The sequence below is a fragment of the Bacillus rossius genome, chromosome 1 (genome assembly GCF_032445375.1).
Source record: "Bacillus rossius redtenbacheri isolate Brsri chromosome 1, Brsri_v3, whole genome shotgun sequence".
Lineage (NCBI taxonomy): Eukaryota > Metazoa > Arthropoda > Insecta > Phasmatodea > Bacillidae > Bacillus > Bacillus rossius.
Window position 1 is genome coordinate 329,434,924 of NC_086330.1, and position 15,895 is coordinate 329,450,818.

Sequence of the window (15,895 nt, forward strand, 5' to 3'; positions counted from 1 at the left end):
GACTGCGACATTACGACTGTAAAGGAAATAGTCTGTGCGCTGAAAGATCTGGATTGATTCTTGAAATTTACGAGTGACATGGGGCTGTGTTGTGTGGTCTAGGGCGGATGTTGATTATATTAAATAGTAATATTTATATATACATCAAAAGGTACCAAAATGATTTATGTAATAGAATTTATTACTGAAGAGCAAATTTTGGGGCACTTTTTTTCTTTGTTAATTAAAAAATTTCGCTTAACTTTCGTTAAGAATATATTTATCTCATAGAAAAATTAATTTTCGTTTCACTTTCGCGAAACTTGATAAATTTTCTTTCACTTTCATTTCGTGTGGATAAAGTCACTTTCGCACATCCCTACTTATAAATGATCAGCATGATGTAGCGCGCATGCGCCAAAGCCCAGGAGGGGAGGCCAAGACCGACAATATACGAATCAGTGAGGAGGGGAAACGGAGGAAGGAAGCGCCAACGCCCGCCGCGGCGCGCAAAGTTTAAAAGCCGAGGACCCGACTGCTTCAACCCAAGTCTAACGACTGTCGGTGGCCATGTCACAATTTTAAATAAATATTTTCCTTTTAATTATTGTAGCTGACTTAACTTAACCAACTCTTCACTTTAATATTATTCTTTTAATTTTCTGGAATATGTTACATAACATGAAAAAAATTTTTTTGGAATTCTAATTCTCATTTTTTCTATTAAAATTCAATATTCGTATTTGCGAATAATTCAATATTCATATTCTATTCAAACTAAAAAACTGATATTCGCATAGGCCTACTCATAACACTAACATAAAAAGTTTAATGTTTTAGAAAATATTACTCATGTATGTAATATTAATTGTGCTATGAAATCATGCATATTTGAGGCCTTGTGTTTTAAAAATACAGTAGAACTTGGTTACAAGTTTCTGCTTTTAACAGTTTCCTGCTTGTAACTCCATTATTTTAGTCTGTTTGTTTTTTTTTTAATTAGAGATAAATTCATTTCCTATGTATGACATATGTTTTAATGTTTTCTGCTTATAGAAATGTAAAATAAGATATAGAATTCTAAAACTATTAATTACTTTTTAATAATTTCCATAAAATTATCTAGCCACTTAATAAGGTTTTTCTATTAAAAATTTAAAGCTATTCTCCGTTCACTCTTACCTGAGTTTTGGAATAAACTTAGCCTCTTGTAAACAAACATTTTCATTGGCTGCCAGCCGCCGCGCACATTATTCGTGCACAAGAAATAGTCCCTTGGTTACGTACCATTTGTAAGTATTTTTACACTGTCTTTTTTATAACATTTGTTGATATATAGCATTATAGCGATTCATCATTAATTTCCAATACAGTTTAATGTGTCAGCTAGTATTTACTTACAATTATGTTAGCAGACGCCGTGTGTACGGTGGCATAGACAAAGGGTACTGTACAGTGTACAGTTGATGCCCGGCGCAACAGTTGCATTTCGGATTCGCGCGCGCACGGTTTGTTATGGCTGACGTCGGACCGAGTTTTGTAAAACACAGAACGGGAAAGCCTTTGAAAAGTGCACAGAAAACTATTGTGTTGAATGTTTTTAAAACATTTTCAGACAAATATCGGGATTGTCGTGTGAACGATATCGCGAGTTTAACTGCGGAATTTAGGCGTGTTTCGAAGAGCAGTGTGCTTCGTGCAAGGAAAGAATTACAGGACACCGGGACATTAACATCTTCCGGGAAGAAAAGAAAATTGAGTATCCTGTTATAAAAACTTGTGATGTTTTCTGAAGACGGTTATTAGGCGTAAAGTGCATAGTTTTTTCTTCGCAAATGAACCACCTACGCTGAACAAAGTGCTACGGTGCTTCCTGTTATATTACGTCTCGTTATTTTATTAGCACCGACTGTACTGAAGTGTGTGTGTTGCAACTAGTGCTTGGCGCGCCAGATGAATTCAGCCTATCACTTGCTGACGCGGCGCAGTGATACGGCGGTGTTTGTTTATTTCAGAACTCAGCTAAGAGTGAACGGAGAATAGGAACATGTTTTTATAGTGCTCAGATAACAAATATACCCGTGAGAGTTTATTTGTGAGTGTTAATAATTTTTATTTTAATGTTTAAATGGTTTTTATCCCTGGTACTTGTTGAAGTAATTTTAATTGTGCCAGTATGATTTGTTATAAATAGAGCCAAGATTTTATGGTGTTATGAAAAAGGACTTTTCGTCATTAAGAATTGTGGATTTCGTCTTTATCGTCATAAAAAATTAAAACACATGTAATAACATGTACACACCTAGCAGAGCTGCCTTGATCAAATGCTTCAATAATTCGTGGTTAGAGACTTTAAATATGCACATTAAACAATACTATGTTGAGAGTACATAAAAAATTAACAACTAAAATATTCAGTATTCTTATGCAGGTAAGTACTGTTCCTGAGTTCAGGAGAGAGTCTAAATTAATTAAAATAGAAACTACAGTTAAACTTTTGTTCTATAAATGCAATATAATTAAGCTCAGGAAAAAGCCACCATTGTCAGCAGTTCAGCATTCTCTGGTTTTAGAGATCTTCTTCTGTCACTTACAACTACAGAATACTTAGAAAAAGATCTTTCTGAGTCCACATTCGTTGCAGGTATCCATACTAACTTTAAAGCAGCAGCTGCAAATTCAGGATAATCCGCTTTCATTTTACATAGTATGTCCACCATGTCTATGTAGTTCACATGCGGTTTCTTCTGCTCTTGGGAAACCAGGTTTTGGAGTGTTATGTAGCCTGTCGCTACAGAGGTCTTCTGCACCTTGCAAAGGAAAGGTAGGTTCCCAATATGTTTCTGGAATTCTTTTTCCTCCACACGAATGTTTCCTACATTTTGAGGATTCATTAGAGCGCTGATTCCCAGAAATAGTAGACGAGATGGATCAGTGTTCACCAGATCAATCAGTTTTATAAGACTGAGTTTAGCTGTGTTCTTGAACTGCTCTTTAAGGGCTGCAGAGTTGACAGTTTTCATTTCAGCCAAAATGTCTTCAACATTTTCAGGAAATATTCCCTTAGCCAAGACATCAAGAGTAGTTTGCAGTTTACTCAATTTTGTGCACAACTGATGAGCAGTAGGATACTTTGTTCCTTCAAGAAAATTAATTAGCTCTACAAAGGTGTTACAGTTTTGAGCCACAAATGTAAGAGTGGCCTCAAGACATTGTAACTCTTCCTTCTGGAGTCCCTTGATATATTTAACACCAGAGTTATCTTCGTTAAGCTGCTCAAAGAATTCCACAATGTCGTGCAGATGGAGTGCGAGGTATGATACAGATTCAAACCATGTGTTCCAACATGTAACAACTGGCATGGGGAATAACTTGACCAGAGCCTTGTTTTCTCCATGTTTCTGGAGAAGAAATTGAAGGTATGCATGCCTCCTCTTTCTGGTGTTAAGAAAGGCCATCTTTACCTTACAAACGAAGAGGTTCAGTTCTTCCAAGTTGTTTTGCCAGATCTGCCCAACAATGTTTACTTTATGGGCTCAACATTGTATGTGGTACATGTGGTCACCAAATACACCTTCAAGGGTGCCAGCAGATTTTGTCATGTACTTGGCACTATCTGTAACATACGCAATTATGTTTTCTTCCTTGACTTCATATTTGGAGCATACATCAATCACTGCCCGAGAACAACAAACAGCATTTGCTGCATCAAGGACACAAGAAGCCCCTAAGATAACATCTTGTTCAGCACCTGGTTTCAGAATTTTAAAACAAGATGTTGAAAACACAATTATTACTTTTGTCAGTGGTTTCATCTGCGAGTATGACCACATCTTGCCCCAAGAGCTGCTGCTTGATTTCCACTTCTTTTTTCTCTCTAAGTAGGGGAATTTACTTTTTCCTCATCCAATCCGCTGTTGGAAGATCACCAGCACCACTTACATGCTTCTGCATCCATGCAGTCAGCTTGCTGTTGTCAAGTTTCTCAAGAGGAATACCTGCAGCTACAAAGGCTTCAACAGTTTCGAGAACAAAATCTTCCTTTTGTTTTTTTGCGCATATTTGCGCCACTCCTGTTTCAGGGATTGAAAGCTGTCGTTTCAAAGTGCATGGGGATCGTTTAGCTTTTACATGTTTGTCGCTAATTATGTGCTTATTTACCGTGTCCTTACGTTCATGCTCCAAACGGCAATTACAATATTTACAGAAAAGTATTTTTCCGTCACTGACATATAATCCCTCATTCTTAAACTCGTCAGCACGTGATGCCGCAGTAGCTTTATTTTTCGGCATGATTAAGAAATTTAGCTTTCATTTATGCACGTCATTTGTAAACAAAGCCCGGAGGTACCAAAAACTAGTATTTACTGAAGTTGTAGCGAAAAAATAAACCGCGGGAAGCCTCCTTTTTACAGGCGAGAGAGCCATATACTCAACCCGAAGTAAAAGGTTAGGTTATGTCAAGTCAGTAAAATAAATGTTTTTATTTATTTTCCGGGAGGGTTGGGTAGGTAAGCGTTATTTAAAATATTTAATGACCGTAAAATAAATATATCCTTGTAATATGGTGCTTTTTCATTAGCGATCGGAAAACTTCGATTATGTTACGATTTTGGCCCTCTCGCCTGTGAAGTGTGAAATGAAAATGAAGGCTTCATGGTAAACTGCTTATTCAACAAGCACACAAAATTGCGTTACAGTGAAATTTCATTAAATATCAAGTGATCATTAAATATCAATGTTTGCTTTTATTTTATTTTCATACGTATTTATTTAATGAATGCAGTTTTTGTTCACGTGTATTTTTCATAGGATACAGCAAACAAGGCGCTGAGATTTTTCACGTTGTTGTGTTTGTTAACTTGTTAATTTTAGTTTACGATTGTCAGTTGTTAATATTGCGTGATCTCTAGTGGCTAGATGCGTTTAAAATGCTAACCTAACTCCGATAACGATCTTTTTTTTGTTCGTGAAATCGTCAATTTTTGTGATATCTTGTAATTTTTTAAGATGAATAATTAACGCATTAAATAACCATCACACTGCAGTTGGATGACGACCATTTCTTCTACAAACATATACAGAATTTTTGTCAATCAACCAATAGTCGGTAGTTAACGATTTAAATCAATATTGAGGTGTTTATTTGTGGTTAGAAAACATTTCACATTTTTCGCGGTTTGGGATGAATTTCGCGTGAAAATTCGCGATTTCGCATAAAACCATATAATCTTGGCTCTAGTTATAAATATATATAGGGAAAGATAAAGGAAATTTTTTGTGTAGTGTAGTGGCTTCTGGGAAATTAGACAAATAATACGAAAGTGAAAGGTTGGTTAGGTTTAGTCAGCCACATTAATTATAGGTAAAATATTTTTTTTAAATTTAAATTTAAATTTTGTTTTTATGCTGCTAACTTTGAAGTAGGTCTGTGTTCTTTTATGTGAATTTTTATTTCCATGCACTCACAATGGCAATGGTATTTGTGTAGCATTAAAAACAATGCAGTGAATTAATAATCTGATGAATCAACAAACAATATTTGGCTATTTCCTTTATAGACATTCGCTTCCTTCATTGCATATTTATCCTCGACCATGCCCTTGTGTTCAGCCAATGTTCATTTTATGCCATCCCACATGTCAGCAACAGCTCTGGAGGGAAAAGCCAGAAGCTTTGAGGGCTAGTTAAGTGTTATGCCATTTTTAATTCTCATTAGAACTGAAATATTCCTCTTATATTAACAAAACTAGAATGCTCAAGGTGTATTATGTAAACAATGTGGTATCTAAATATTTTAAAATTAATTTTAGCTTGTTTTATCTTAAAATGTTATTGAACATTTATTTAAATGTACTTTAAATGTATTTAGACATATAATATACTGTTAATTAATTTTAATGGGAGCAGAGTCTTGATTAAAATGATTGGAAATACTACACTGAGATTATAATATGGAGCATAAGAAAACATAATTATGTTATGTGTGGCACTGGTGCCTAACTTTACACTAGTTTTTTTTTTTGTTGTAATTTTTTAGTTCATACGTAGTACTGGTTTAAATATATAGCAAGTTTTCATTGATGGTATCCATGTATTGTCATGTGTGAAAATAGATACTATTTGCTGTAGGAAACGTGGTTGGCCCAGATGGTGACAGGCGTCGCTCAGGCCCGAACACACAGATGTACTTGGACAGCCAGCAGCTGTTTCTAGGCAACCTGCCGCACAATGCAACAGAGGATGATCTCAAGGTAGGTCATGAAGGTTTTAAAATGGTGGTAGGTAACACTGGTTGAAGCCCAAGGATGCTCAACCAGTAAAACCTGTGTAAGACGACAAGACTTCAGACGTTTTCCCGCTGAAAACAACAGAATAATATAGCACCAAAGTTTCCTATGCCATTAACTTAAACATCCCTTTTTAAATATGTTTTGGGTTTATTAGATATTTCTGTTTAATTAGTTCCAAACAAACACAGTGTGACAAAAATTTCATTTTCCATAAACATATCCTGGCTGTATACTTGGCCCGAATGGATCCTACCATCATAACAACACTTTTGCTGTTATAACATAGCATGCCATACTTAATTTCCGTATGGTCGTTTTATACATAACACTATTTCCAGTGGTTGCTAGGCATGTGCGAATCATAGTTTTTGATGTAAATATCAATTACAATTTGAATATTAAATATATTTGTGAAATTGAATCGAATTGTGGATATTTTTCCACTGTGAATTTTTATTACACTTATTTTATGAAATACAGATTTGAAGTAAAAAATTTAATTGTTTAACATTTGTAATGTTTCAACTGATTTAATTTATTGATGAACACATTTATATATGTCATTCAATAGAAATTATAAAATAATTATTTATAATATTCTTTCAATATTGAGCATCCATAAAAGCAAATGGTGTGTCCTTACTCAGATCAGCCCGGGTACATGATGACCTGACTTGCCACGTTTAAGGAACACCTTAAAAAATAATATATAATGATAATTTTTGCCAAAATTGTTTATTGGTGTTTTTAATTATTCGAGGTTAACTACGAATTTGGTTATGCAGTTTTTACTAGGCATGTGCGAGAAAGACTTTTTTGAATTCGAGACGAGATCGAGAAAAAATTTAAAAATTCTCGAGAATCGAGTCGAGATCGAGAAATCTGTACTTTAGTTAACAGGATAATATGATCCAAAAAAGTAAAACTCAATAATCTGCAAACATACATAATTATTCAATAATTTTATCAAGTATCCACAATTGCAATTGCAATTACAACTTTACCTTTACACTCAAGTTTATTTGCCTACTGTCGTATGTAAACATACGTTATTGACTCCATAGTCTATACAGTTTCCTTGAGCCATGGACGGTACTTGATCATGAAAGTCTGAACATTCGCCACTATCGATATGTCACTATCGATACGGACCGCAATTTAAACATCATGTTGCTTGTTATATACTGCTGGCCGTGTGTATAACCTTAGGCCATAAAACAAAATGCAAACGCGGAAGAATTCTGCAGTCATGTTTATATTTTTATTTTTTACCGTACCGTTTTACGTTGATACTTGATATTGATACCGAAAATAGAGCTGGGCCGATGCCGATCTCCGATCGTAATAATCGGCCGATTTTGTTAATTTTGCCGATCATAATGATCGGCAAAACGTAGCCGATTATTTGAGCCGATCATTGGTCTCCTACTGCAAACTTATAACATTGAATAATTACCTATACTTAACAACTTTCCATGTTTGTTTACGGTACTTTTCGGGAAGAAAATTTGATTATTCATCGAAAAATAATAGGATTTAATAATTTAAAACTAACCACACACGAAAAAAGTATACCAATAAAGTAAACAAATACCGTAAGTTTTATAAACATTGAACAGTTACATACCTAAGTATCAATTTCCACGTATATTTATGGTACTTTCGGTAAAATAATTTTCCATTATACTACAGTAGAACCCGTTTATAATGAACCCGCCTATAATGAATTCCCGTTTATTGTGAATTTCCGTCTCGGTCCCGGCAAAATGATGTGAGGTTATGTATTAATTTATTGGATATAGCGCACAACTTTTGTCAATGTTGATACGTTTTCCCGTTTACCACGAACAAATTTTGCCGACATAATGCACATTTATCTCAAATATTTTCATTTAATTACAAGTTTTTTCACAAAACGTCTATTCTGGATCACATTGAAGTTTTTCTCCGCAATACGCTACTCGATTGTCCACTATTCATATTATAAACAAGTCGTATTCGAGTGGCCTCGGTAGGCTACGTGTAGCCAAAGATGGTGATCAGTTTGGTGAAAATAAAAAAGTTTTCCCTTCATAGTTAAAGAATGGGCGAACGCGTGTACATTTAATATGTTATCAAAATTAAACATAAATTACCGCCACACAAATACGTATGTACATTATAGCAGCAAATTCAATATTTTTACGTTTAATTTTTTTCGTTCACGTTTCAGACATTTTGATCGAGTAAGGTTCGTAAGACTACCACTAGATAGAACTCTGTGGACTAAATTTTTCCATAGAAAGTGAGAAAATTTTGTTCCAGCTTTAGCAACTGCAATACAAAATGATACGTAGTGATCTTTGATTCGCCAAACTCGTTACTTTTCGTTTATTTACTTTTGACGGTAAAAAGAACTTCGTGTTATTAAGCTGCAAATGTGCTTCAATAAGAAATATGTACATAAAAAAGGATGAAAAACGCGGTAAAAAACATAAGGCATTATCTGTGCGAGATAAACTGGACATTGTTGAAAAGATAGACTCCAACCCCACTGTCCCGCACGTGTTAATAGCAAAGGAACTGGGAATTGCAGCATCCACATTAAGTACAATATTAAACAAGCTGAACAATCTTCTTTCTCAAGCTGTGAATACGTCACAGAGTATTAAATGCCTGAAAAATGGAAAATACGCCGATGTCGAAGAACCATTAATATAAAGTTTGTACAGTGAAACCTCTATTTAACAAATCTCAAGGGACCAAAATTTGTTGTGTTTGTTGTAAAGGGGTTTGTTAAATGGAGGTTTTGCACGATATATTTCTAATCATCATAAAGCTTCACATAAATGGCTAGAACTTTCTTTCTGACTGTTTAATACGATATGAGGAATTAAACATGAAAAAGTGCATAGAATAAATACACTTGTTTAATGGCCAACCATTTGATGCTTGGAAATTATCAATTCCCATCCCCAGTGCTTCCTGGCGTGCATTTTCTTGTAAAATCGGCCCAGAGACGTTGATGTTAGATGCCCTAGTCTCCCTTAGCCAGTCAAACAGTATATTGTCCAAATCATAATTTTTTTCTTTTTTACATACTTTCACACGTTTTCGATTTGTTCCTACCAGAGAAGCGTTGTTTTCGATCTGTTCGCGGTTGGATAATATGGTCGAAAGTGTAGACGCCGGGATGTCGAGACGTTTAGCTATATCACTTTTTTTTTCCACCTTCATCAACTGCATTAAAAATTTCTAATTTTATTTTAATGCCAATCTGTCACCGCTTTATAGGATTAAAATTCATTTTATAGTAGTACCGTGTTGATTTCCGTAACTACGTGTGAAAAATAAATAAACAGTGAAAACTGAAAAAACTGAAATTGTACTACACCATAGTTATAAATATTTGCGTGTGCGCATCTTTAACCATAGAAACATAAAATTTACTAGTTGTTCGTCTTGCCAGAGCGATGGTACAGGAGGTTTCCGCCACTAGCGCTAAATGTACCCGCCATTTTGAACAAAGTGTGGCATGTATACACGACGTGTGTTATCCATGATGCTTTGTTTATTTATTGTCTTCGGTGCATATTATTTTAAGGTTATACGCACGTATTTTTAAGCAGTGAATGAAAAAAAATTAGTGGATTTCTTGTAAGAGATGTTTATTTTTTCGTGTTTTTCAAAAGCGGCCGTTCGTTGTAAAGGGAATTTCACTATTTTGGAACAAATAAAATTCGGTATTTAGAGGTTAGAACAGCATTGATCTTATGGCGGTTCGGCTGGACCAAAATTTTATTTCGTTGCATGGGGGTTTTCGTTAAATAGAATATTCGTTAATGGAGGTTTTACTGTACATGTGTAGTGCATTAAAAATATCTGCATTTGCTAATAAAACTGTTGCTTTGAGTATTTTCATTCGTTCTTTTCTTGGCTTAGGCCAATGTGTAGTTAAGATTTTGCTTTTGAGTATGTATTGTCAATATAAAAGTTTTCCCAGATATAAAGTTTCCCCTCTATAGTGAACATATAAATTACTCCCTTCAGATTCGTTATAACAGGGTTCTACTGTATTTGCAAAGTCATTTATCATTTACGAACCGAAAACTATGTATTTGTTTACCATTTACGGTTAATATTACCGGAATGGCGAATGGCGACTGTTGTTTAGGTTGGTTATGTGACGCCAGAGATTAGAGTGACGCGCGTCGCGCGACGGAATTCGTACGGATTAATGGCGCTAGTAGTCTTGTGGTTAGTAAACAACTACTCTTCGGGAATTCATCTATTTAGTTTTTTCTCGCTAAATATGGCCTATTGAAAGTTTTGTTTAGCGAAATTAATATTCTTATCCTGTTTAGCGGGAAATAGAGCTTAACTTTCTTTTGTATTAAAACCTGGTTGATGAAGAGTTTTGTTTCCCACAGTAGAACCTCGTTAATCCGTGACGCGCTAATACGGGAATCGGATAATCCGGGACGATTTAAAAGTGCAGAAAAAAAAGAGAAGCTAAAATTGTCAGCGCTTAAAATTAACGTCACGCGGGCCGGCGGCCGGCAAACAATGCAAGCCATCGCGTGGGCCGCCAAAATCTGCAACGCTGTTTGTACCGACCCTTTGTGTCGCCCCCCACCCTCTTTTTCAGCTGTCACATTTGTCACTCTTTAAACTTGAGGGGGATGTCCTGACTTCTGCTTCCCGTCTCCCGTTTGTTCGAATGTTGTTTCACGTGCTGCTGTGTTACTTTCCGCCCGCCAACGCACGGCAGGCGCCTGGCGAGTGACGTGTCTGTCTGGCATTTGGCTGGTCGATGGGGCGGAGGGGGGTTGGGAGCTACCCAAAATTTATGTGTACAAGGTCAGCACGATCTTATCTTTCTCTCTTCGGCTGTTGTAAATGACCGTGAACTAATGGCTAGGCAGTGCCGTATTTTTTTAAGCCGAGACAACAATTCGAAGGCGGCCCTTACCGTTAACCGATTATCCGGGTTTATTATTTTTTTTTTTTACAGAATTTCAATTATCCGGGCATCGGCGGGTCCCAATGAACACGAATAATGGGGAGTTTACTATTTTTATCCATCTGCTGCCAAGGCGCAGTAAGCCTCGGGAGATGTTACGTCACATGACCTTGGCCTTAACCCAGCTGCACGCTGGTGTCTGAGAAGCTTGACAAGACCTTCCGGGCTTACCTGTATAATCGCTAGTCCGTGAAATTTATAATGTCGTGATTTTTAAGTAATCATGTCAATGAAAAGTAGTTTTGTCTGGGAATATTTCACCGTTTATAGTGATCCGTCAAAAGCAACGTGTAATCAGAGGTACTTGAAAGGCTCTAATCGGCTCAGAAGATCGGCAAGATCGGCAGCAGATGATCGGCATCGGCATGATCGGCAAAATAGGTGATCGGCCCAGCTCTAACCGAAAATGATTTATTTTTAACTTTAATGTTGGTTTTATTAACGGAAAATAATCATTTTCTTCTGTAATTTAATGTGATAACCACAGCACAATTCATTGTTTACGTTTACCGTTTCATGTAGTGACTTGTGAATGGAAGTTGTTCGTTTTTAACTTTTTAATAATTTATCGTGTATACTAGCGTAACAAGTATATTTTATTTTATTCGATCTACATTACGTTGAAGATATGTTAATTATTTCAACACGCAACACAAAATGCTGCCTCAATATATTATATTACCTAACCTATTTCTTGTTTTTAAAATTCTCGAAAATTCCGAGCCAAAAAAATTATCTCGAGACGAGATCGAGAAAATTTCTGTCTCGACTCGTTCTCGATGATGCCGAGACTCGCACATCACTAGTTTTTACTTAAGAAGAAGACTTAGCATAACGTTTATTTAGATTTTTTTAAAATCTGCACAAAAACAAAACTCTGTCGACGATTACATGATGCTCTCATGTGCACACAGTTCTCATAACACAAACAAAATTTGTCTGCCCGAAAATGTAAATGTTTAATAATGTTGATGTTATTTAAAACGTTCTTAATACTCACTTCCACAGTTTACCTCTCGTGATAAAGTCTCGAAGTCACGTGGCCTCGACGGTACAAGCCAAGGACATGAGTTTTCTTGGGATGGCGGCAAAATATCACTAAGCCCCGTTGTGGGATAAGTGCCTATGATTGTGGTCGATGAAAATTCAGAATAAATGTCCGAAACAAGATTGGTTACCGGCACAGCCCAGACCATAACCATGAAGTTTGTTACTTAGTATGTATTACCGTATTGGCCCAAAAATAGGCCGACCTCGAAAATAGGCCGACCCCTTCTACAGCACACTCAAAATCAGGGAAAACTGCATTTTTCAATTTATTTGCTTGAGCCCGCCAGCGACGCACATTCTACTCGTCAACACCATATTTCCGCCCAGCTTACACATTATTTGTGGTTTCTGCATATCTTATTACACTTACTTTTGAAATTGGCAGTAAAAAAGCAAACAATGTTTACTTTTTGAATAATCGATAAAATAGCACCGTAACGTAAGACAACAATATGATAGTGTTACGGTTCAAAACACCCGGAAATTCTGCAGTTAAACTTGCGATATCGTTCACACGACAATCCAGATATTTGTCTGAAAATGTTTTAAAAACATTCAACACAATAGTTTTCTATGTACTTTTCAAAGGCTTTCCCGTTCTGTGTTTTACAAAACTCGGTCCGGCGTGAGCCATAACAAACCGTGCGCGCACGAATCCTAAATACAACTGTTGCGCCGGGCATCAACTGTACACCATACACACGGCGTCTGCTAACATAATTGTAAGTAAATACTTGCTGACACATTAAACTGTATTGGATATTAATGGTGAAACGCTATAATGCTATTTAACAACAATTGTTTTGAAAAAGGCAGTGTAAAAATACTTACAAATGGTACGTAACCAAGGGACTATTTCTTGCGCACGAATAATGTGCGCGGCGACCGGCAGCCAATGAAAATGTTTGTTTACAAGAGGCTTTGTTTATTCCAAAACTCAGGTAAGAGTGAACGGAGAATACGGTAAATAACCTTACTGCAAAATAATTGCTGTTTTTACTAATTGTTTACTGTCAATACCACATTTTACAAGCAAATAAAATTACCACAGCCTGTTAAATACAATTCAAAAATAACCAGACCGAGCTTTTCAAAGTATGTGCTACATGTGACCACATCTGTGTACTTAACTTAAAATATGATACGTTATTGGTAGGGCCCCCTGAAAGTGGTAAATAAAATTTTCAGATTTCGTCATTAAAAATTACCAAAAGCGGTGTTAAAATTCACTTTAAAACACAAAAGCGGTGCTAAAATTCACTTAAAAACACAAAAGCGGTGCTAAAAACTAAAAAAAAAAAAAGTGTGTGTTACCGTAAATATATCTAAAATTATTTAAGTTAAATAATTTTACTTGAACCTACTCATTACTGAATTCCCTAAACAAATAGGTTACATATATTTATATGACAATACTTTTGATTTAGACACTGATTATTAGTTCGTTCCCATAAACTAATCTGGAAAACTATTAATCCCTTTAACAAAATCGAGGACGCACCACAACGCCGAAACAACAATGTCAAATTGGTCACGACGACAGCTAGAAAACTGCTGTGTACCACAACACCGAAAAATGTCATTACAGGGCTGCCACAAAGGTTGGGTTAGGTTAGACTAGGTTAGGTTAGGCTAGGCTAGGCTAGGCTAGGATAGGATAGAATAGGCTAGGCTAGGTAAGGTAAGGTAAGGTAAGGTAAGGTAAGGTAAGGTAAGGTTAGGTTAGGTTTGATTGTGGTATTTCGGCGTTAAGGTACATTAAGAAACACACACAAATTCATTCAGTTGTTATTTCGGCTTTGTGGTCAATTTTGACATTCCGCGTTATGGTATTTCCGCGTTGTAACGACCCAACAAAATCTATAAAAACTGTTGGCCGACTATTCATCATCGTCACACCATTCGAAAATTAATGTTTGTTTACATTTTTCCGCTTTTGGCGCAATTTAATCTGCTTGATACTACGACGCTGTTCCAACTATACGCCAGCGCCCCCGGCTGACGTGATATGGCCACTCACGTAAGGCTGTTCCGAACACCGTTCGCCCAATCATCTGCTTGCTTTTGTATTTATCTGGTGTCGCTGTTCCAAGCTGACGTCAGTGCCCCGAGCGGTGTGCGTACGCTTTAAAACTTCGCCTGTTTGTTTTATCTATCCAAACATTATGCCGGAAAGGAAAATAAACGCCGTAGTTTTGCGTATTTTTACAGTATATTTTTGGGTTTAACATTATCACGTGAGCGTGTATAAGCTTTTGTTTGCTTTAGTGCATTTATGATTGTTTGGCGGCCATGTTGCGGTGTTTGTTTATCATTGACGAGACAAGTCTTTTAACCAGTATTTAAATTTCGCGTAAAAACATTGCGATTTCGCGTTTTAATACAAAATTTCGTGTAAAAACGCTGTGTTGTGGCGATTTCGCGTTTATCGTCGTTTAATCGCGATCGCGAAAAGAACAGGCCCCTAGTTATTGGGGTTAAGTGTGTTTATTATTTTTCTAAGTAGGAAAAATTACTAATTACACGTAAGTACAGCGTAATTTTAGGTCAATGAATTGTATATCTGATAACATTATTATGCCATAAGTAGGGGCCTGTTCTTTTCGCGATCGCAACGACGATAAACGCGAAATCACCGTTAAATACAGTTTTTACGCGAAATCGCCATAACACTGCGTTTTTACACTAAATTTTGTATTAAAACGCGAAATCGCAGTGTTTTTACGCGAAATTTTAATACTGGGTAAAAGACTTGTCTCGTCAATGGTAAACAAACACCGCAACATGGCCGCCAAACATTAATCATAAATGAAATAAATCAAACAAAAGCTTACACACGCTCACGTTATAATGTTAAACCCAAAAATATACTGTAAAAATACGCAAAACTACTGCGTTTATTTTCCTTTCCGGCATAATGTTTGGATAGATAAGACAAACAGGCGAAGTTTTAAAGCGTACACACCGCTCGGGGCACTGACGTCAGCTTAGCACAGCGACACCGGATAAATACAAAAGCAAGCAGATGATTAGGCGAACAGTGTTTGGAACAGCCTTACGTGAGTGGCCATATCACGTCAGCCGGGGGCACTGGCATATAGTTGGAACAGCGTCGTAGTATCAAGCAGATTATCGGGCGAACCAGGCACAAGCATTTTAAATTGCGCCAAAAAGCGGAAAAATGTAAACAAACATTAATTTTCGAATGGTGTGACGATGATTAGTTGGCCAACAGTTTTTATAGATTTTGTTGGGTCGTTACCACAACGCGGAAATACTGTAACGCCGAATGTCAAAATTGACCACAACGCCGAAATAACAACTGAATGAATTTGTGTACATTTTGTAACATTGCAGAACCGTTATATTTTCTAATGTACATTAACACCGAAATACCTCAATCAAACCTTACCTTACCTTACCTTACCTTACCTTACCTTACCTTACCTAACCTAACCTAACCTAACCTAACCTAACCTAACCTAACCTAACCTAACCCAACCCAACCTTTGTGGCAGCCCTGTAATGACATTTTTCAGCGTTGTGGTACACAGCAGTTTTCTAGCTGTCG

The 15,895-nt window shown here is 36.4% G+C and overlaps 1 protein-coding gene across 5 annotated transcripts in view; it reads left to right on the plus strand.

The window, feature by feature from the left end:
* The window catches only part of LOC134528023 (ras GTPase-activating protein-binding protein 2), a 140,446-nt gene that overhangs the window by 92,257 nt on the left and 32,294 nt on the right, over positions 1–15,895 (plus strand). For 4 of the 5 annotated variants that reach the window (XM_063361195.1, XM_063361196.1, XM_063361197.1 and 1 more), the window contains exon 10: positions 6,112–6,233. In XM_063361195.1, the coding sequence (XP_063217265.1) occupies positions 6,112–6,233 (122 nt within the window). The remainder of the gene's footprint in view (positions 1–6,111; positions 6,234–15,895) is intronic. The other variant, XM_063361199.1, reaches the window with a different exon arrangement.